General features: G+C 43.0%; 1 protein-coding gene across 8 annotated transcripts; it reads left to right on the forward strand.

Annotated features, from left to right (window-relative positions):
- On the forward strand, positions 1–22,126 carry pde7a (phosphodiesterase 7A). Of its 8 annotated transcripts, none has more exons than XM_039617420.1 (13): positions 1–1,199; positions 12,468–12,528; positions 13,985–14,017; positions 15,235–15,324; positions 15,895–16,058; positions 16,172–16,235; positions 18,544–18,740; positions 19,032–19,163; positions 19,278–19,369; positions 19,509–19,653; positions 19,737–19,833; positions 19,937–20,017; positions 20,120–22,126. In XM_039617420.1, exons 1-13 carry the CDS (start codon positions 1,062–1,064, stop codon positions 20,392–20,394), a joined length of 1,569 nt encoding a protein of 522 aa, XP_039473354.1. In that variant the 5' UTR covers positions 1–1,061; the 3' UTR covers positions 20,395–22,126. The 8 variants fall into 8 exon arrangements, with proteins under 8 accessions (XP_039473354.1, XP_031595052.1, XP_031595053.1 ...); XM_039617422.1 differs by lacking the exon at positions 1–1,199 and adding an exon at positions 11,271–11,291; XM_031739192.2 differs by lacking the exon at positions 13,985–14,017 and having other exon boundaries at positions 2–1,199.
- The last annotated feature ends 1,032 nt before the right edge of the window (positions 22,127–23,158 follow it).

A 23,158-nucleotide genomic window follows, 5' to 3' on the forward strand; every position in this document is an offset into this window, starting at 1 on the left:
GTGTGCGCTCTTAAAGCGTAAAGTAGGCTAATGTGTAGGACGATAGGTAGGTAGTTGTAGTGAAAAAAAACGCCGCGTAGGGTATTAATTTTTTTGTTTTTGTTTTTTTTAAATATTATTATTATTTTTTGAGAGGGTTGCCAGATTTGCGGTGCGCGTCGCTACGTTTCCTTTACACCCAGCGGAGTCGCAGTGAGTGAAATGAGCGTTGGGGTTCCCCTCTCTGAGCCAGACACTTCGTGCTTTACGGTCAGCGGCGAATTTAGACAACTGCTCCTTCATCATGCAGCTCCAGAAAAAAGACGGAGAAGCCCTACGTGTTGATAAAATCTCGCCGGCGGTTTAAAGTGTGAATGAGAGAAAGCCTTCTCCCCCTTCCTCCTTCTCCTCCTCCTCCTCCTCCTCGTCCTCCGGGCCAACGACCGACGAGCTCTCACATCCTGGAGCTGCCTCACTTCGTCCGCCGGCGTAGCATACAACATGATATGTTGATGACATTTTTTGGAAGTGGTCGTGCCTTTTGTTTTCACGCCGGGATACGTGATATGCGGATCTGCGAGCGCCACGAAAGCCGAGCGAGCGGACGTTTTTTTCTGCTTTGAAAATGAGGAAGCGATTTCATAAAGACCCAGAAAATGGCAAGAAGGTCTCGTCGTCCGTGGGCCCGGATTTGAGTAAAATGAGAAGGAAAGAGGCAAATGCAACAGCAGCATGATTTATTACTGTTATCGTTATTTTTTAAATCTGACAGAATGACACCAAAGGGGGTAAAACTGGAGGTAGATGAGACGCAGCATCAATGAAGGCGATCTGCACAAGTTTTAAGTCGCTCATGATGAACAGAAATACTTTGCAGCTCGATATCAGATCGTTTCCACAATAGTGAAAGATTTTTTTTTTAATTTTTTTTTTTTTTAATTTTTTTTTTTATTTCTTCCCCCGGCAGATTTTCTAATTCATCACTCATCTTCTTTTTTCCGCATTGCATCTGCTGTCTTTTTTCCCATTATATATTTCATTTTTTTCTATATTTTTGATCCGGATTCAGCCCTGACTATTCAATGGAAGTATGTTATCAGCTGCCGGTTTTGCCTCTAGACAGGCCGGTTCCCAAGCATGTCCTCAGCCGAAGGGGAGCCATTAGTTTCAGCTCCAGCTCTTCTCTCTTCGGGGCTCCTGATCCAAGACAGCTGTCACAGGTAAAAAGAAAAAAACCCACCTATCATTTCCTATCATCTGATCACAGTGGGCTCGATTCTTTAAGGGGGGGGGGGGATGCGCCTTAAAACCCACATCATTTTCAGAAACCATATAAATAATCCACAGGAATCTTGCAGGTGGTTGCTGGATATTTAGGCCCCAACACACACACACACACACACACTGCGAGAGCCTTCCATCAGAGGCATACTGTATATTCTTATCTTCAAGAGCCTAAGACACACAGCAAGCCAACTTTACATTTGTGTATGTTTACCCCTGATAAAGGCCTCCTCAGCTTAAACTTTGTAGCCTTCCTCAACACCACGATGCTGAAGTGTACCAGCTCACTCCTGGGATTTGTCAGAAGGAACGTGCCACACAGTTATTTATGTTAACATGCTGAGAGGAGAGCTTAAATCATTGAGTCATGCTTGAACTTCCTACTTTCTCAGAGTGTTGAATTCTTGAAAATGTCCCTCTGGTGAGCCTGCCTTTGTTTATTTCTCTTGCTTCTCAAAACAGCCTGTGTGTGTATGTGTAGGGCGGCGGGGGTCATGTTCTGCTTGACTGCCATGTACACACAGACACTGGCAGGCAGCACAGTGCATTTTGAATACATTAGCCAATCGCTGAACCACATTTGAGCATATGTCTGAGGTAATGGTACCATCTCTTTGGCCTTTGTCCAGCGCACTAGTTAAACCAATGCATGCGCCTGCGATGCCAGCTCACAACAAAAAGCTGCACATCATGTCACCAGTCAATGAAGTCCCTTCTCCACGGTGTCGCTCCTTTTAAAAAGGGAAGCATCCTTACTATTGATTCAGTGTTTCTTGACAAAAGTAGCAGCGGGGTGCATTCTCGTGCCGTTGGGGTCACATCCTGCTAGTTGCTCATGAACAGAAACTCCCACGGTGTTGCACGGCACCTCTCAGCCCATTAACTGAGCATTAAGCAGCTGTCTATGACTATTTGAGCGTCCTCTTCAATGGGCCGTCCATTAGTTCTTTGTACAGGACCCTGCTCCACATATCCACCCATGTGTGTCTCTGCTTTGAGCCTACATCCGTCCTCACAGGCAGCCCCTTCAAAGACCGATTCATAGGCCTGTTGTCAGCACTCTTTTTTTTTTTCTTTTTTTTTTTTCTCACTGGGTCATTAGTGTTTGTCCTTTGGTGACCAATATCATGCAATCTTGGATAAGTTGGCTGGACCATGTGGTCACTCAATAACACTCTCTGAACACACTGTGCAAACATCTCTCTCTGAGTCAGTCAGGAGGCTTTTCATAAAACCAATCCAACGGCCTCAAACTGTCCTTGCACAATGGTGGTTTCTGGACCATAGTCCAAGGAGGGTTCCTTGGGGGAAATCCCAAATCCTTATAAGGAAATCAATACAAATATAATGCTGCATTGTTCCTTTTATGTATACAAACAGAAGCCGTGAAGCCGTTCTGTCTCCTGCTCACATTGATCTCTCACTTCGGCCGGCCTGCCTTCACAGCCTCTGCTTCTTTGTCAAAAAAAGTGCACTGTTTAGTGTTAAAATCATTTCCCATGAAACAAAACTGATCTGCATGACTGTTTTTGTTTTTTTTTCATTGTTGGACTGGAGAAGGCTTAAAAACACTGCAGACAACATTGAGACCAGCCTGCGTGGTAGTCATTTGTCTTTATCCCTTGTGAACATCGGCAGAATCTGGTGAACATGCTTGCATACGGCAGTGTCACTCAGCCTTTGTCACCAAGCAATTACACTTCTACAAATATTGTTTTTTGGGCCCTATTTATGACCATAAGGGTGCATTTGTCCTTGGTGGCTGCTGTGTTTTTGTGTGTGGTTCCACAGGCCTGTTGTTTGTGGAAGCAGGGCTGGACTACCATTGCAGAAAGAGGCAGTTAGGCATGGGCCTCAGCTCTGTGGGCAGTGGTTTGGCTTGCTGCCAGGCTCACAGATGGTCGAAGTCTCAGTCCCTTTTCTTTTCTCTGGCTATCTTGTTCCGCTCGCTCACAAGCTCCCTCTCTTTCTTTCTCTTTCTCCGATGCACCCCTCCCCTTCCCTCGCCGATGAAGACATATCCTCTTGTAAACAGTGGACGAAAGAGTAGGGTCTGAGTCTCTGAAGAATATGTCACTCTGTGATTGTGGAATTCTTGTGATTGGGTGTAAATATGCCGTTGAAGAGGCGTTGAAAACAGCAACGGCATTAAATAAATGGGGCCCATTTATCCATTACAATGCCTCCATTGTCTTTAGCACAATGGGTGTTGTAAGTTGATTAAATCCCAAAAGTGAGGTGAAAGATGAATTTGAATTTTCCTGGAATATGGCGTTGCATTGGCTTCTCTTGGAAAAAGAGAGAACCAAAGACACGAATAAGACAGATTAGGTTGATGCAAAATGAAAGGACCAAGAGGAGGACGCTGCAAAGAGTCATGTGGTTCTCATCTAAACTACAAAGCACAAATGCATTTGCACACAGCTTGACAGCATGTTACTTGTGTTATTACATACATCTCATATTAAGAGATGATGCACACGGTGGGAACGAGGGTTTCTCGTCTTTGTGTTTGGCTGTCATGAGCTGCTGCTAGTAACGCACGGTCACATGGTTGTGATAAGGCTTTAAACTTTCAGAAAGATCCTGCAGAGATAAAAGGGGGTCAATAAACAAATGCGGAGTATCGATGAAGCCTGAGCAGTCCGATGATTTTTGGTGATAAAGGGAGGAACGCAGCTTTAGACTGGAAGAACTGATCTGCTATCAGCAGAGTTCGTCATATCACAGTGAGAGATATCATCAGTGCTGTAGTGGCTGCTGACCCGAGATTGGCTCCTCATTTGAGATGTTTACGCACAAGAGATGATGATGATGATGATGATGAGCCCGTGCATAAGGGTGGAGGATGGCACTGCTTGTTTCATCCCCACTGTGGGTGTTTCTGTGGAGAGGTCGATAAGGGAATACAGTGCCGTGCTTTTTTTGTTTTGCTTTTTTTTTTTTGTGGGAGTTACTTTGTTGATTTTAACTGAACCGATAAGGTTTTTTTTTTTTTTTTTTTTCTCCCGTGCAGTGCCATCAGATTGACGTCGTTTCAGGATGTGGTAAGAATGCTGAAGGAGCCGTTCAGACTCTGAGCCTGGTGTTTCACAACCTTTCACAAAAACATTTAACCCCTGCGCCGCCAAAACTTTTCACGCTGAATTCACACAGTTGAGCTGGAATGCACTGTGCTGTTTGCCGATAAGAAGGCGGGGGACTGCGGGTGTTTATTAACCCGTTGATTAATAAAGAGGAGCCAAATATTGCACCCTGTCTTCATTCAACCATACACACTCCTCACCCTTTCTATTTGCCTCCCTGTCTCTGCAAGGGGCCCCCTCTTATCACGTGACTGATCTGTTTTTGTGCTGCAGCGTCGAGTGCTGTCGGCCACGAGAGTGTGGCTGCGCACATCGACAGCCACAACATCAGCGCTGCTTGATTTTTATTCTTATTTACTGTGGCTTTATTGACGTATGAACCTATACAGGAAGGGAGTCTATTTCTCAGTGCTACTGGTTTCAAACCTCAGACAGATCGCGCTGGTTGGTGACCTGGGTTTTGTTTGTTTTCCTCAGAAGGCTCTAAGGAGGGACGGGGCACAAAGTTGGCCCCGAGAGGCAATTAGAGCCTGGGGATGATGTTTGAGATGAATGAAATTCCTGTGCAGCGTAGACTGCCTGTGAGAATATGAAGCACAAGTCTCCCATCCCCCACCTGCTATCTCTACTTATTTTATAGAGCACTGCTTACAGTATGTGTGTGTGTGTGTGTGTGTATATAAGGCCCTTTTAAGCACTCTGTGTTTATATAAAAAAAAAGAAAAAAAAAAAAAGAATTTATGACACACTTGGCGACTAGTTAAAAGTTAAGTAACAATAAAAAATCACTGATTGTGGATATGACTGCTTGACAGGCATGCCGCCTTGTAACACTGCTACACTCATCATCATTTACTGGCCAAGATATCAGGCCAATTCACCCCAGGCCTCTCCTCCAAAGCAGCGGCCCTCTCGCAAAAACTAACTGCAGCTGGAGTGCGTCACAGTGGACACAGTACTCATAAAACACTCTTCCAGCAGGTAGACTCTATCCAGGGTTTTAGTGTATGGAGTGGCTAAAATATATATTATACACACACGCACACACACTCCAGATCTGCTTGTGTTTATAGGCTAGCACTCAGTTACTGGAATTTGGCGTCCCACACAGCAGAGCGCTGCAAGAGGCCATCAGTCAGAAGGAAGCTTTTGGTTTATGAAATCCCCGTCCACCTGCTTTTTATCTCGAGCATTTACATATATGTGTGTGTGGGGTTTGGATGTGTGTGTATAGGGTTTATGTGTGCACTGCTTTGTTTTTCGATATGTCAGTTTATTGGAATACTGCTGGCTTCCTCATTTGCTTGGCCCCAGCTGACTTGCTTACTGGAATAGGCAGGTCCTCAGTTAAAGTCGAATTCTAAGATCTTTATAACCTAGTAAAAGCTGGTTTTAGGCCTGTGTTTCAAATCAGGAAGTGTGAGAATGTTGGATTCGGTTGTGCCATTGAAAGGGCATCAGATATCAGTATCTGCTCTTTCACGGTGCTCTGGTGACAAGAGGATTTTTTTGTTTGTTTTTTTAGAAAAGTGCTTTTTGAGCAATGAATTTGAATTTCTTCAACAAGGCCAGAGTGTTCTGGGTTAATTCTGCATGCATTAATCATACTGCATATTTTCTGATATTTTTAGTGTCTGTTTAAGTATATGGGTGAGAAAATGACAAACAATGAAGCCCTGGGGGTCAACCACATAGTAAGGAGTTTTCACATTAGGTCCTGACCTCAGAAACCTGAGTGTTGTGCCCCAAGGCAGTGGAGCTAAGCCGAGATAAGAAACAGAGCTGTATGTAAACGAGCTTAGATGGAATTGCAGGGAGAACAATGGTTGCGCTGTTAGGCCTAGTGGTTAAAACTCCAAACAAGAACTAAAGCTAGCTTGTTCTCAGACTGCTACAAGCAAAAACCAACAGACTGCAACTCAAGGTGTCATTTAAAGGCACTGAAAGCAGTAGAAGTTTTATTAAATTTTAAAAACTATGTTGAAGTAAATTGAAAAAACCTTCAGCATGAGTCATTGTTACTCATTTAAGTTTTAATAAAGTGTAAAATTCTGAAGATTGGGTGCAAATTAAAGGGAAAAACCAACATACGTGTTAGTAAGATGTTAGGCTCACTTGTGCCTCAAGAACAGCTTCGGTGCATCTTTGCTATGATGTCCCAAGTCTCTTTAGTCACTGGAGGGATGATTCTTCTGAAAAATAATCCCTCAGTTAGTGTTTTGATGGAATGGAGTGGAGAGACCACTCCCTTTGGTATAAAAATTGATAAATTGATGTAAAAGTTACCCAAAATATTTCTGCAAAAGGCATTGTAGAGTTTGTTTTTCCTTTATTTTCTCTTTTGTTTTGCTTAGTTTTTTAACTGGTAAATATCTCTATATACACTCATCTGACACTTTATTAGTTACATCTCGCCAGTACTGGGCTGGGCCCCTTTTTGCCTTTAGAACTGGCTTGGCATTGATACAGCGAGGCGCTGGAAACATTCCTCAGAGATTTTGGTTTATATTGACGTGAAGCGTCATAGTTGCTTGCAGATTTGTTGGCTGCACATCTACGATGAGAATGTCCCATTCCACCACATGCCAAAGGTGCTCTATCTGATTGAGATCAGGTGACAGTGGAGGCCGTTGGAGTACAGTGAACCTGTTGTTATGTTCAAGAACACTACACTGTGGTCATAACAGGATGGACATGGTCAGCAAAAACAATTCTCAGTTGAGGCCCAACATGTGCCAAGAAAATATCCCCACACCATTATAGACCATCACCACCAGCTTGGACCATTGATGTCAGCTGGGATGGATCCATGCTTACATGTTGTTTACACCAAATTCCCAGTAATTCAGCAGTTTATGAAAAAAAAACAAAAAAAAACAAGCCTAGTTCAAAGTCACTCATATCACCTTTTTCCCCCATTCTGATTCTCAGTTCACCAGAACTTCACCAGGTCATCTTAACCATGTCTGCATTCCTGATTGCACTGTGTAGCTGCCATGTGATTGGCTAAAGAGATACTTATGTTACTGAGTAGTTGAGCAGGTGAACCTAACAAATTGACCAGTGATTGTACAAGTATAAGTACTTCTGTAACAACCAGCCATGTTGGTACCAAATACTGATACTATCTGATGAAATCTACCTTTTGACATGCAGACTTGCGTAACTCTCCATGTTCTCATTCTTCAGTGTTTTTAGGCAAGAGTAGCCTGGGGACCTGAGCAACTGTCATTATTTACAGGTTCTTTAACAGCAAGTGGGAAGTGGGTAGAAGGGGGTTCATTTTTTGCTGTTAAAATATAATTATTTTTTTTGTTTCATAGGGGCTCTGTGATTGACATGTGCCAGCTAGTCTTTAAATTAGATGTCTATATACTGAAGGTGTGGCCAGCCCTGTTGTTTGTGTGGTGATTTGTTAACATAAATGTTTGCTCACTCACATGCCATCTGGACTTGTAACTGTCCTCATTTTGCCTCCTTATGCAAAGCTAACAACTTCACACTGTGTTTACTCACTGCATTTGCAGTTATTACAAGTTATTAGAAAATCTAGACGGCAAGATTAGCACATCCTGTACACGTGTATCACTGTGTTTTTGGTAGCTGTAATGCTCGGGGTGATCAGGAGAGAATACAAAAGTGTTGTGTAAAACTATCTTGAACACACCAGAAATGGCTGGATGGTGACTTCATTGCTTTCCAGCCCAGTGAGTCACGTTTCACCCATCACACCCCTGTTTTGCTTTAACCTAAAATGCTAAAGGGGAACAGAAACTTGCTAGAAATTTTAATCCGGGCTCTGCCTTGTTTCATCCCTGAGGCTGTTGGTCAAATGCAAACTGGCACTGCTCCAGAGTGAAGTCAGAGTTGCTAAAGCTGCAGTTTCTTGGAGGACAGCTGGAAGCAGCTCAGAGTAACTTTGACTGTATTAAAGTCATTGGGAAACAAATCAAGCTGTTTTGGTCATGACATGAAAAAGGGCATTCACTAGTATCTACCTGCCACTCTAAGGCTTGTATTGTTACGTGCAAGAAAATCAAGACATCTTGTTTTTCTTGTGTGCACCGTATAGTTTGCATAACATGCACTCATGTTTTTTCAGTTTCTAAAGCCTTGATTTAAAAAAAGTTGTTGACCCATTTAACTATTCTTAAAAAAAAAAACCCTCAAAAAACTACCGTAAGAAATAAAACAAAACTTTAATTACCAATTAAAAACAAAAAGAAGCTCAGTGCTGGACTTCATTTTATATGTTGTAATTTCAATTTTGCAGTTAATTAAAGTGAATAAACACTGTTCTTTGAACTTTAATAAATCTGTGTAGGTTCTCAGTCATCCAGGTCATAGTAATCTAATAGTAGTTTAATAAATTAAGTGCGCATGTGGCATTTAGCTCAAGTTCTTCAGTTGATATCTTGCATCTGTCTTCTTATCTCAGTCACAGCTGTGAAGCATAAATGCCAGAAGCGCAAAGCTTAAAAAATTGACTTAACTTCTTGTTGGACCATGACAGGCCCATGGTTGTCTGGCTTTGTGTGTTGGTGCAGTAAGGCGTGTCAAGGGTGTGTGTGGGTGTGTGGGTGTGTGTGTCTGTGTGTTGTGGGTTGGCCATTTCAAGGGTAAAATGTGACTTTCCCTTCTGTTCACAGTGAGAATGTGACATACACAAAGTGCAGCTCTTGCCAACTTGTTGTACAAGGGAGGTCATGGCAGAAAGCGCCAACTGGCTGCTGGACCTGTGTGTGTGTGTGTGTGTGTGTGTGTGTGTGTGTGTGTGTGTGTGTGTGTGTGTGTGTGTGTGTGTGTGTGTGTGTGTGTGTGTGTGTGTGTGTGTGTGTGTGTGCCAAAAGGTTTTGTTGGTGCTAGCAAAAGGTTTTGTTGGTGCTAGCTGTGTTAGCAGAGCTGGTCACTCTTCATACCCACTCTTAGAGCCAGCATTATACAGTTCCCACACGTGTTGCAGCCTATTCCAACCCCCATCTTACACACACACACATGCATGCACACACACACATACAAGCCCCGTGCATAACATACACACAATCTATAATGCTCACACTAAACACTGCGCCATGTGTAAACACAGAGGCCTGTTGACACTAAAATACAGCTTTGCACATTACCCACCCTGAGTCAAGCTGTTTGCTAGGGAGTAAAATATTAGCTTTGGATTGGTGGCTGTCATGAGCTTAGAGTACAGACATTGTTAGGTGTATATCTGTGTGTGTGTGTGAAAGATTCACAGTAATCCTAATTATATGAGGTAATGAGTGTACAAGCCAGAGCATTTGTGTTTTTGCATGTGTTTGTGTTTGGTGTGACCCGCCGGCTGTCGTTAAATGGCCACAGATTAGACGCATTTATCAAGCCCATTGCTGTACTCCGGAGTTGTGGACCATAATACAGAGCTTCCTAGTTTTGCCTTTTTAAATGTTTTTTTTTATTATAACTTTCCTTTATATAAAAATATACTCTCTTTTCATTAGAGTGCTTTGAGTGAAGGGTGCCCTGTGTTAACCTGGAGGGTTAAGGATCCAGTAAGGCCCTTTTGTTCTTTAGAACTTGTATACAGTGAACAGGTTGGTTGTCAGTGGACCAAAACATGTTCCTTTTAAAAACAGTTTGTCCTAGTAGAGAGCCATAAGTCTGGCACCGAGTCAATGAGTGAGGTAATCTTCCAGTTATGCAGGATCTCTGTGAAAGGGGTAACTCTAGACAAGGGTAGCCCCGTTAGGGAGAGTGAAGCGTTGGCCTGGAGGGGGGCCAGGATGTGTAAAGTGCACAGAGAGGTGAGCCAGCACCTCACTGTAGCCTTGGGCAGCTGTCTGTCGACAGAGCAAATATGTAGTTACCGCAGTCGTGCCTGCTACAGCTACTGCTGTGCAAGTAACACTATTGTTGCAGCTGCCTTTATGCACTGGAATACTAGTTAGGACTGGATTTTGTTTTTGTGCAGAGAATAAAAGTAAAAATTTTATCCTGTAATGGATTGTTATCCTGGGATAGACTGCTGACCTCCTGCAACCCTAAGTTGGATAAGCAATTAAGATGAATAGATGGCTGCATGGATAAAAAAGTAAACATGGTTTGCTGGAACGTTTTTCAATGTTTCTTCAACTCATTTGCTTTCCATAGTCAGTAAAAGCACTCCTATTCAAATTCAATGCAATATTTGGGAATTCCACAGTAGGTCTGAGATAACCATCTCTCTCGAAACCTGAATAACCTAAATGGTTTATTATCTTCTTCTTCTTCTCCTTCTCCTTCTTCTTCTTCTTCTCCTTCTCCTTCTCCTTCTTCTTCTTCTTCTTCTTCTTCTAATGCATTAAAAATGTATTTGCAGCCCGTGTACCAAAGCCGTTTGCTGCACTGCTGCAGCCCTTTGACGCATATTGAGGAAGTATTTACATATTTGAAACGTGATGTGTCAAGTGCATTACTTTACAGGAAATGGTATTGTGATTTGTTTGGATGTGATGCTGAACCCAGTGTTGACTGAGAGAAGCATTTCAGGAAGTTACAGCATTTACGTGGTATTTCGTGTTCGTGGGCTACAGTAAGCAGTAAAAGTGATATTCCGGAAGAGTTTTGTGCAGTGAAGTTAATTTTGCTTTTGAAATTGCTACTAAATTGCATTTCAGTAAATTCCATGAAACTCTTTTTCTGTCTCTGTGTGCAAGGAATAATAATATAAATAAAGTTCCCTGATGTGCTTTTTGTTTTATGGGGAGGGGTATCTGTCTTTGTGTGGGATCTCCCCCGGGTCCTCCTGCTTCCTCCCACAGTCCTAAGACACTCATGTTTATTTAACTGGTGATTCTGAACTGGCTGTGGGTGCGATTGGTTGTTTGCCTCTTGTGATGGACTGGCAACCTGTTCAGGGTGTATCACAATGCTTGCTCGTTGACAGCTGGGATAGGCTCCATCCTGAACTGAATGACGGTTAAGTAAATGAATGGGTGTCGTTCAATGCACGTTAAAGATTTATTCATCATAGTGCAACTCTGGTTGTGGCCTGTCTTAGTCCACTGCTTTAAAGTGTGCTTTTTGGATTATGGAAGGCATAGACCGAGTCCTAACACAGGGGGACTATTTAGAAAGGACTGAGTGTTGTTTAATGTTATTTACGCATAATGCTCCCTCTGCTTTTGTCTTGCATTGAAAACGTTTTTCATCATTTTCTGTTTCCTTGGCACACTCTGACATGGAATAAAAAGTCTAAATTAAATGTCCAAATCTAGATTTAGCTCAGACTTTATTGAATAAACAGTTAGCAGATGGCCACTAAACACTTCCTGTAACTGCTTTTAAGAAGAAGAGGAAAAAAAGGTCTTTTATGAAGCAGCTGCCAGAAGCTCTGAGTTTAGACTATTAAGCTGATAAGTTGACTTGTTGCTAGTTGGTCCGTCACATCTGTACAAGCTGTCAATTCCACCATAGTCACTTTTACTAATTCAAAGTGCTTTCATGTGCTGACATCAGAATAAATAACTTTAGAAAATCCAACTTTCAATACTTCTGCATTTTCATGCTTTGAGGCAAATATTTAAGGTACATAAGAACCTCACACATCAAATTCTATTGGTGTGTGTGTGTGTGTGTGTGTGTGTTTGTGTGTGTTCCCAAATAGCACATGTGTTTCTCACATGACTGATAGCAGTGCCGAATCAGGCTGATGACACGGTGCCGGAGCATGTTTATCAGTATAACAGCAGAGTACACACACACTGCAGATTAGAACCCGCAGCAGAAGCATTGCACCACCCTCCTCTTATCAAGTCCTGCACATACATTAAAATGTAAAAAAATAATGCATGTCTTTCTGTTTCAGAAGAAGTGTTTTGGGTGTGCCTGTTGTTACACTGTGATTGTTACAGTAAGAAAACAGCTGCAGGGCTCAGGTTTACAATTATTTATTGAACCAATAAAAAGAAGTGATGTTTCAAGCACCACTGGTCTTTATTGGTGATCAGGGACTGTTATACTTCACACATGGTTTTGGACAGGCGGGACCTCTTTGTTGTTCGGTAGTATTTGTAATTACATTGCACTGTATTGGTTGAACAATAGCTGATGGGTTTTTTTTTGTTTCTTCTTTTTTTTTTTTCTCCTGTTCAGAGACGAGGGGCCATCTCCTACGACAGCTCTGACCAGACAGCGCTGTATATTCGTATGCTAGGTAAGTGTTAACCTGCTCTTTCCACATACACACAGTAGAGACACAGTGCACACACCTTCGAGACCTCAGAAGGTTTACCTTCTCTGTGATTGTGTCCATTTCTTATTGTCAAAATAAAAGCACTGAGATGCACATTTAAGGGCATGTCTGTGGCCTTTTTTAATCTTTAAGTCACGATAGGGTTCAGGGTGTGTGTGTGTGCGTGCATGTGTATCGCTAGTCTTCAGTCTTAAAAGTTCAATCAGATATGTGATGAGCATAGGGTTTTTATTTTAACTGTAAATGGACTAAAGCGTCTTTGGCTGAGGTTATTTTTTTGTGTACATATGTGTGCATTCGTGCATGTCCGTTCGCACTCAGTGACCCTAAAGAGGATAAGCAGTTTAGAAAATGAATGTGAGGATGAAGGTTCATAGATCTGCCAGGCAGATGGAGTCAAATGCATCTAGGAAGCAGCCAGTTCAGCTCCGTAATCAATAAGGTTACTGGGGATAATGGTGCGATTAGAGCCTGGTTATACCCCTGAGGTATGTGTGCTAAACAAGGATGCTGTCTTGCATGGAACTTTTGCCACCTCATATCATACTTGTTGGCTGGGAGGTAGCAGCAAAGAAGAAGAGTAGAATTGCTTGAAGTGTTATCCTGTCTGTATTCTTCTTGGATATTTTAGATTGCTGCTATGAAATGTAGTGAGCAGGCAGGGAGCTATTGGTATTAGATGCAGTTCAGCATCTATATTTGGTGGCTTTCTTGAACTGCTTGACTTATGTTGTTTTTTCGTGTTTGTTTTTTTCACATATTATTGTCATACTTTGTTTCTTTCCGGCATGATCATGAGTCGACTGCTGCCACGTGTGTCTAGTCATAATAACAGCATTTCATTGAGCTGAGTGAAGGAGCTTTAGCTTTTTAATCATTTTACTTAGCTAAGTATGATGGCACTCTCATATGTCACAGGCATAAAGCATCTGTGTGTGTAGATTTTCAGATTAAATTAAGTGTAAGGAGAGGCACGCTAATGCAGACGGGTGCTGGCCTGGGCCTGGGTTCAGTCTGCCAAGTTAATGCTGATGTGCTTTCAAATAGCAGGACTCGGAGCTTTTGCCTCATCAGTTATAATGACATGACCTACATTCACCCCAGAGCTCCAGCGCTAATGCACCATAGGGGAGACGTGGACCCTTTGACACTCAAAACGCGCTAATCACACAAACTCACGCAGACAGATGCGCTCTGGGCCCGAGCACGTGTGTTTGCATCTGCAGATGTGACAGATGTGCATACATATGGGCACATGATGACTGCCTAAAAGTGCATGAATTGTGGTGTTTTTTGTTTATTTTTGCATAATTCATATTGTGCAATCAAAACGAAACATTCATGAATAGCTTTTCAAAGTACTGTTTAGCGCCACTATGCCGTGAATAGTAATCCTTAGTTTTTGATATTTTGATAGGAGCTTGTGTAGTATTCAAACAGCTGTTTGCAAGTAAGTAACAAGGTGGTTGTGGGAACACACTGGTGTGACTGCTTTTTTTTTTTTTTTTTCTTTTTTTTTTTTTAAAATGATGCACACATGACACAATTTTAAGTGCTATGCTGGAAGCATATCATCGCACCTTTAAACAGTATACTGCAGTATAGAGTCTTGCTGTACATACAGTGTTGCTTGGAACAACACACTAGCATTTGCTGCATCAGTGTCATAGCACCATCCTGTCATCTCACTGTGCTCTCACTGCTCTCGACTGCAGTCTACAAGCAAGCAAGCAAGCAAGCAGGCCGGCCGCCGTCTGTTAGGTCCGAGTTTGGAGCCTGTCTCTGTTTCTCTGCCTGACTACTAAAACCAGTCACAGATCGGCTGTAGATCCTTCTCAGTGGCTCGGAGTACTAATAGTAGAGCAGACTGCCCTGATATGGCATTGCATGCTCAGCTGTTTGACTTGTCTGTCCGTTGAGTTTCCTCTTCTAGGACATGGGAGTGTGTGCTTGTGTGTGACTGTGCCCGCACATGGATAGTCCACACTGGGTCTTGGTCAAATAGTATTTTTCACAATCTCCTGCTTGTTTTAGCTTGCTGGGGGAGTACAGAGATGATGGGTTTTACCACAGCGTCCTGTCACACGTCATGATTTAGTTCCAAAGCTTCACATAAGAAGGATTATTTCCTAATTGTTTAGAAAAGCTGAGACATGATTGGGGAGGGGGCGGGGTAGGTTTTCTGTCAACACTCTGAGGTACAATAAATGGTTTTCTGTAAGTTTTCTAGGAAAAAGCAAATTTGAAAGATCAAATTGTTGATTATTTTGTTAGGATTCAGTGCCTAAAGCTGCCATGAGGCTATGACAGTGAAGTAAAACTGTTTGACATTAAAACAATTTAAGCACAAGCTACTAAAAAGGGCAGGTAGCAACAAACGGGGACAAATAACAGTTTATAATAACAGAAATCGCAACTTTAGCAACTAGTAAGATATAAATATTTGCTCTGTCTTTGGATGTTGCCAGAAAACCAGAGTAAGTTTCAGCTTCTTAAAAATACTAATGAAAGAAGATTTGACACATTGTCATGTGGTAAAGCCCATCTTTGTGTCACTAAAGCAAGATAAACTCCAGGATAGCGCCAAAAGATTACTAATTGGATGCACTTCTGGACTTCTTTTCACGCTGTATGAATCTTGAGGAAATAAGTGTTGATTTCTTCTAGGAGATGTGAGAGTGAGAAGTCAGGTTGGATTTGAACCGGAACGTAGAAGCTCCCACCCGTACCTGTGCATCGACTTCCGAACGCTTCACAGTGAGTACAGCCCGAGCATCTTGACTAAAAAAACAGCCTCCCCGGTAGGAGTCACAGACTAGTCCTGTCCTGCGTGACTGAAAGACGCCTGTGTTCTTGTCTCTGAGGTGTGCCTTACTATAAACCTTGTTTGAGGCTTACAGGTGCACGATAAAGCACCACTTTCACTTTCAATGGAAACTTCTGAGTGTACTTGTTGACATTTTTGACCCAAGATTAATCCTACCTCACGCTGACGTGTTTCTGGATTGCAGTGACAGTTTACTTAGACACAGTGCCTTTTGTGGGGTGTGTGCGTGTGTGTCTGAGAGAGAGGGAGGGAGAGAGACCACTGACAAAGCATGTCTGCTGTGTGATCCCAGACGAAAGGCTTATGAGTGGGCGGCTGTGTCAGCAGCAACTGTTTGTGTATTGCTGTGTTGGTGTCAGATCCCCACCAAGCTTGTCCGAGCCAAGTAATTCTCCAGGCCTAACGAGGTTTAGAAATGAACATGCCCCAACGTTGTCGTCTGTTTTACATGTTGTATGCTTTGTAAAATATCGTGTGCGTCTGTGTGTTTGTGTGCGCAGCACGGCTGGGCTGCGGCTCCACGTCGGCCAGCTCTGATCCTGAAAGGCGGGTCCACAGGCTGCTCAGCTTCCAGAGATACCTGCATTCGTCCCGTCTGCTGCGAGGAGTCCCCCAGCAGATACCCCTCCACATCCTCGATGAAGATTACACTGGACAGGCTAGAGTATGGGACTATTTGTAATATTTGGCACCACAATAAAACAGAAGTGCACATTTTCTTTTTATAATTTATTATTTCCAAACCTCACGTAAAACTCTCTCTTTTCTCTATCGTAGTGCATGCTGGAAAAAGTCGGGAATTGGAATTTTGACATTTTCCTCTTCGATAGGTTGACAAATGGTAGGTAAAATATAATCTGTAGGACTTCTGAGACGTTGTTCTAAATGCCATGATGCCTTAACTGACATCAATCAGCCACAACATTAAAACCACAGTTCCTCCTTGTGACCCAAAAACAGCCATCAGGGAATGGACACAAGATGTGTAAAGTGAAGATTTTACTCTGCTGTGGACACAGACGGCACAGTGTCACGCATGCGCTGTTGTTGCAATGTAATGGTCACTCTACATCCACATGGAGCCTCACACTTGCAGTCTGATTACAAAATTTTGGTGACTTTAGAGGCCTGATCGACACAATGTGGAGGGTGTGCAAGAACTAGAGTAAAGGTGGATGAGTCTAAATACCTGGGCTCCACTATCAAATGCAACAGGCAGTGCACAAGAGAATGCAGGCAGGGGGGAGTGGGTGGGGTGGCAGCAAGAGTGAAAGGGAAGGTTTATAAGACGATAGGGAGACCTGCTGTGACGCGTCGTTTGGAGATGTTGGCACTGACAAGCTGGAGGTGGCAGAGCTGAAGATGCTTTTGTTGGGAATGAGGCAGATTTCAGATCAGATTGAGCAGTTTGGATACAAAGTTAGAGAGGGAAGTCTGAGATTGTTTGGACATGCAAAGAGGAGGGATTATGGATATACTGAAAAAAGGATGTCGTGACAGTCGGACGAACAAGGATCTTCCAGGCAGGAGGAAAAGACTGAGACCACAGAGATGCAGTGAAGGAGGACCTGCAGAGGTTTGGTGTGACACATGAGGATAGATATGGATAGAGTAAGATGGAGGCGGATGATCCTCAGTGGCTATCCTTAAAGGGACCAAGTAAAAAGAAGAAAAGGTGTGCTTGTTCTGACTCTGAAACAATGTTTCATGATTGGCATTTATCAATGACAGCACTGAAGGTGTTGTAACAAAGTGATCAATATTCACTCCACCTGTCGGTGGTTTTAATGTTGTGGCTGATTGTTGTGCACACTGACTGGTGACCTCTGGTTGAGATTTAAAGTGTTGGCGCTGGTGCCATCTATCTGATACCTAACACAGTTTTAGGATTAGCTCTGCAGCTATGTCACTGTTTTACTTTAAATATACAACAGCTGTTTTATGTCTAAACAAAGCCCAGGCTTGACAGAAAATGAATATACAGTGCTGTATTATTTAGATTTGTATTCAACTAAACTCAAATTATTTTAAGTGTATTGGTGTGGAGGCCCTATATTTATTTATCTGTGTAATAGGATAGAAGTGCATACTCTTCTGAATTAGCCCCTCCTCCTTTCTGTGTCTACTCCTGTAACCTCTAAAATCCTCAAGTATATTTTCCCATAAGCTGTTTTCACACATGCACTGTAGCCCTGAATTTCTCTAAACCTCACAGACTGGTGCCCTGTCCAGGGTGTACCCCGCCTCTTACTGTATGACAGCTGGGACATACTCCAGCACTCGGCAGTGGTGCGTGGGAGAAATGTCAGTCATTTCTCCATTAGCAGGTCTTTTCATCTGCGGGCTGCATAGTACAGTGTCCATGTGATGTCTGATTGCACCAGTGTGCAAATAACGCAGCTAATAGTCTGGCGTATTTACTGCTAGTGAGCAGGCGTGACGTGTGCGCTGCCTCCTCCCTGCTGTGTCCAGTAGGCTTCCTCGCTCAAACCACCAGGAGTACTTCCTGTACTGAGAGCGTGTCTGAAGCGGACAATTTCCTGCTGCGTATGACATGTGAGAAAGGACAAGGGGGGAAAATATTCCAACGCGAAACTCTCCTAAGCTGACGTGTGAAAGGAGCTTCAGAGATTGTGCTTTGTATTTTCATCGCTCTCTTGTTTTTTTTTTTTTTGGGGGGGGGCAGCTGGTCTGTGTGAAAGCCAGACTACAGCAATGGAGTTCAGGAAGTCAATAGTAAACAAAAGTAATTTGCTTTTTCTACATTCTCTTTATTTTGAACCACTAAGTGCCACTCACGTAATGAGGATGTTAAAAGAAATTCTTATCGTGTATATAATTGCACATCCTGGACTGTATAATTGAGGTAACCTCAATCCAATCACACGTCTCTGACTTGACCCGAGTTAAACTTCAAAAGCAGGAGTTAAAGATCGCAGTGATGAGAATCACAACTATTAAAAATTAGACAAAGGAGGAGGTGGTGTACTGGAGGTAGAATTAGGAAAAATGGATGCATCCATAAAAAAAGACTGGAAATATAAGTGATTATTGTTGTTTTAGAGTTCAGCAGCATTCAGTTGCAGCTTTTATAGGTGAACTTAAGGGATGAATGCAGAGTGATCATTCTGATTTGACTTCTTGCTCAGGAAACAGCCTGATCACCCTGACTTTCCACCTGCTGAACCAGTATGGGCTGGTGGAGCTCTTCCAGCTGGACATGGTCAAACTCTGGAGGTTTTTGGTCATGGTTCAGGAGGACTACCACAGCGACAACCCGTACCACAACGCTGTCCATGCTGCAGATGTCACACAGGCCATGTACTGCTACCTGCGAGAGCCCATGGTGAGACAAAACACTTCAGCTCTTTTGGGTTTGCTAGCCACAACAAGGTCTTCTTAAATTTTTTTCTTGCATAGCCAAGGTTTCTTGCTTCAACAGTATTCAAATCACAGTACAGGCTTTCCTCATCAGTTTCTTTCAGTCGAACCATTAAGATGTGCGTTTGATAATGCATCCAAATAAGTGCTCTTACAGACAGATTTTGAATAAAAGTATGCTATTTGCAGAGCTGAGAGTTCTTCAGAGAAGGCATTCTTGTATTTTAAACCCTGGTTGCATTATTTTTTTGTGCAGCTTGCCAAGTCTCTGACCTCCAAAGACATCTTACTGGGACTCTTAGCAGCTGCCACCCATGACCTGGACCATCCTGGGGTCAACCAGCCTTTCCTCATCAAGACTGACCACTATCTTGCCACACTCTATAGAGTAAGGCAACAAAGCAGTCACTCTTTAGCCTGCCTAACTTATTAGCAGACGTGAAGGATGTTGTACGATGTATTAAATTAACGTGCACACACAATTTCTCGTTTGTACACCCAGAATACCTCAGTTCTGGAAAACCACCACTGGAAGTCAGCAGTGGGTCTGCTCAGAGAGACTGGGCTGTTCTCCCATTTGCCTGCTGAGGACAGGTCAGTCTGACACTGAGAAACACAAAGAGAACTCCAACTGTGCCACTTACAAGGCTGTACAGAAACGGAGTTCTTTCATTAGACCGAGCTTTGCTTTAAAATGTGTTTTCTTAAACAAACATGCTTTGTAATACCTCAGGCTGAACATGGAGAGGGATTTGGGTTCTTTAATCTTGGCCACGGACATCAGCAGGCAGAATGACTACCTGTCCAGGTTTCGCTTGCACCTGGACCAGGAGAACCTGTGCATGAGCACCGCCAGCCATCGTCATTTTGTCCTGCAGGTCAGTGTTGGTTTAAAAGACAATGCTCCTGCATCTCAGCAAACAGCAGATTCATATTTATCTTTGTTTTCCAATTCATGCAGATGGCCCTGAAGTGTGCAGATATCTGTAACCCCTGCAGACCATGGGAGCTGAGCAAACAGTGGAGTGAGAAAGTGACAGAGGAGTTCTTCCAACAAGGTTATCTGTCCATATTGTTCCTTATTTGTTTTGCTCTTCCTTCTCCAGATTGGAGGTCCTTTCCTTCTTCTTGTTTATTAAAGTCTGTGTTACACTCTTGCAGGAGACATTGAGAAGAAGCACAAACTTGAAGTCAGCCCACTTTGCGACAGAGAGATGAACACAGTCGGCAACATTCAAATAGGCAAGGATTTTGTCTCTGTTTTTATTCCCCCGTTATCAATGGCTTGTGTGTAATGCAAATACTCGTCCTAATCAGCATCTGCCACCCTTTCTCCTCCCTCAGGCTTTATGACATACGTGGCTGAGCCGCTGTTTGCAGAGTGGGCCCGTTTCTGTGACACACGTCTGTCCCAGACCATGCTGGGTCACATGGGGCTAAACAAGGCCAGCTGGGGAGGCTTACAGCAGGAGCCGGCTCCGGTCTCCGAGGAGGCACAGCCCAGCACGGCCTGCGCAGACACAGGAGACGCCGCCACCGCGCCGAGTGACGGCAGCACAGCTACGACCGCAGGAGGAACCAGCTCCAAAGAAATACCTCAGGGAAGCAGAGAATCCTGACACACTCCTTCTGTGCCATTTCACCTCAACCTCGTGACCCCTGGGGGGCCTCAGGGCCTCACAATACACTGAGGGGGCCGGGTGGGGCACCCAGCGGTTTGCGGCCATGCCGCTGCCCCACCCGTTCCGAACACCTAGTTTGTTTTGTTGCTTTGGCCTCCCATCTTGATAAACCACTGATTTTATTTAATTTATTTAATTTTAATTCCTCTTTTTTTGGCATAGAGCAATACATAGATACCTCATTTGGCTACTGCTGTATTTTCTTTTTATTTGCTTTATTTATTTGTCCACTGTAGTTTTGGCATTACTGACTGAACACACCACCTTTTTTTTTTTTTTTTTTTTAAAGTTTGTGAACTTTAAGGGGAAAGCAGTATAAGAACTGAAGAAGACCTTTTTTCTGGTATTTTTTTAAGTGCCATTTGAAAACAAAGATTTGAAGAATGATCTGAACTGTATTGAACTGAGACAACTGGAGTATTCAGACCTTTCTAAGACTTTGGAGTAATGCCGTTGTTGCATTCGTATTGAAGATTCTTCCTCATGTAAAAAAAACAACAACAACAAAAAAAAAAAAAATGTGACAAGCCCAGTCCTTTTGCTGCCTCTACGAAGACTGTTTACGCGTCTTGTTTGTTTTGTATCTTTCCGTCGAACTGAAACGAATCACGTCGGCCCCACATTTGCCTTCGAAGCACAGATGTGAAGAAACCACTCATTTTGAACTGTTACCCCCCCACCCCCTGTCAAAGCCATGAGCAGAACCTTATTCAGACACACCAGATGCCATAAATGACTCCACCTGTTCTACCATGTGTTCCTGCACTCTCGAATAACAGCGGTGTTAGATGAGCAGCTTTGTTTCCAAGACATCCTGTGAAGGTATTAAAGGAAATAGTCTCTTTCTGATGTTTCCACATCATCCAGTCCTGGTTAAACTTGGGGCAGTGGGGTGAGGGTAGGTGGGAACCTTCCCTGCCAGACTGCAGGGTGGTTAGTCACCGCACATGCATCTCACCTGGAACTCAACTCCACGCAACTCGACTCGCTCAGGGTTTGCCAGTCGTTTTTTTTTTTTTTTTTTTTTTTATTTCTTTTTTGTAAAAGAGGAGGAGGAGGATAATGCAAGTTTGTTTTTTTTTAATTATTATTATTGGGTGGTTAGGATCTAGCGAAGGAGTCTCCCTCTCTTCAGAATGTCTCACAGCCACATGAAACCTAAAGGACTGCTCGACTGATGCCTTACAACTATGCACAAACTATGCTAAGTGACCAAACCAACTCCTGTTCCCATCAAGTGCATGGCGTGCTTGTCTTTGAATGCACTGTCCGATCCCTTTGCCTTTTTGTTGCAAGGAACAACTCCAGCTATCTTTTCTTTTCTTCTTTTCTCTTTTGTACGGAAACAAAATTGTCGAGTGAATTTGAACATTCCATTTCTTCGTGTTTGGTTTGTCTACTTTGATTCTGTATAGTGCCACAAGTTGTGTTTGTGTTTATACATTTTGAAAGATAACAGGTGCTTTTTTTCTTACTTTAGCTGATTTGTATTTTGCTGTTAAGTGCTGTAAGACTGTTGACAAAAACTGTTTACAATTTGTTGCGACAGCCATTTTTTGGGAAGACTTCAGTGTCAAGCCAGATTTTGTAAAGGCTTTGCTGTATTGACCTTTTTGATACATGCCTGTTGCAGTTACAATTTGAATAATAAAACCCGTTGTTGACAAATGTTTGACTTCTACACCAGTTAATAAATAATCACGTCAATACTAGCAAACTGTGAAACCGGTAGGCCCACTCGAGCTCTTTTTTAGAGGTACAGCTTACTACTACTGGGTTACGACCCCATTTTTCCTTCATATTCTTCATAGCATATATTCAACAAAGTACTGGAAAGATTCCTCAGACATTTTGGTCCACGTTGACCTCATATCGTCACACAGTTGCTGTGAATCTGCTGCTTCACTATCCCAAAGCTGCTCTGTTGCATTGAGATCTAGTGACTGTGGGAGCCATTCGGGGACAGTAAACTCATTGTCATGTTCAAGAAGGCAGTTTATGATATGAGCTTCGTACATGGTGTGTTATCTTGCTGGAAGCAGACATCGGGAGATGGGTACAGTGTGGTTGTAGAGGGACATGGTCAGCAATGATACTTGGGTAGGATGTAGTGCTTAAACAATGCTCAGAAAATGTACCAAGAAATTATCCCCCACGTCATTACACCACTAGCAGCAGCCTGGACCTCTTATACAAGGCATGGTGGATCCAGGCTTTCATGTTGTTTAAACCCAATTCTGACTCCTGAGTTTTTGTTGAATGCTGCAGCACAAAGACCAGGCAACATTTTCCCAATCTTCTACTGTCCAATTTTTTTGACACAAACTTTATCTTCAGTTTCCTGTTCTGACAGGAGTGAAACCCGGTGTGGTCTTCTGCCGCTGTAGCCCATCTGCTTCAAGGTTCAACAAGCTGAACATTCAGAGACACTAATCTGCATACCTTGGTTGTGTCGAGTGGCTACTTGAGTTACTGTTGCGTTCGTATCAGCTTGCAGCACTCTGCACTTACTCCTCTGACAACTGCAGATAGATATTTCCTTATTTTCGAACCATTCTCTCTAAACTCTAGAGATGGCTTTGTGAGAAAATCCCAGTAGATCAGCAGTTTCAACAGTCGTGCCATATTACAAATAATTTATATCACCTTTCTTCCTCATTCTGAACTTCAGCAGGTCATCTCGCCTATCTCTACGAGAGCA

This window comes from Oreochromis aureus, linkage group 9, assembly GCF_013358895.1.
Source record: "Oreochromis aureus strain Israel breed Guangdong linkage group 9, ZZ_aureus, whole genome shotgun sequence".
In the NCBI taxonomy this organism is placed as follows: domain Eukaryota; kingdom Metazoa; phylum Chordata; class Actinopteri; order Cichliformes; family Cichlidae; genus Oreochromis; species Oreochromis aureus.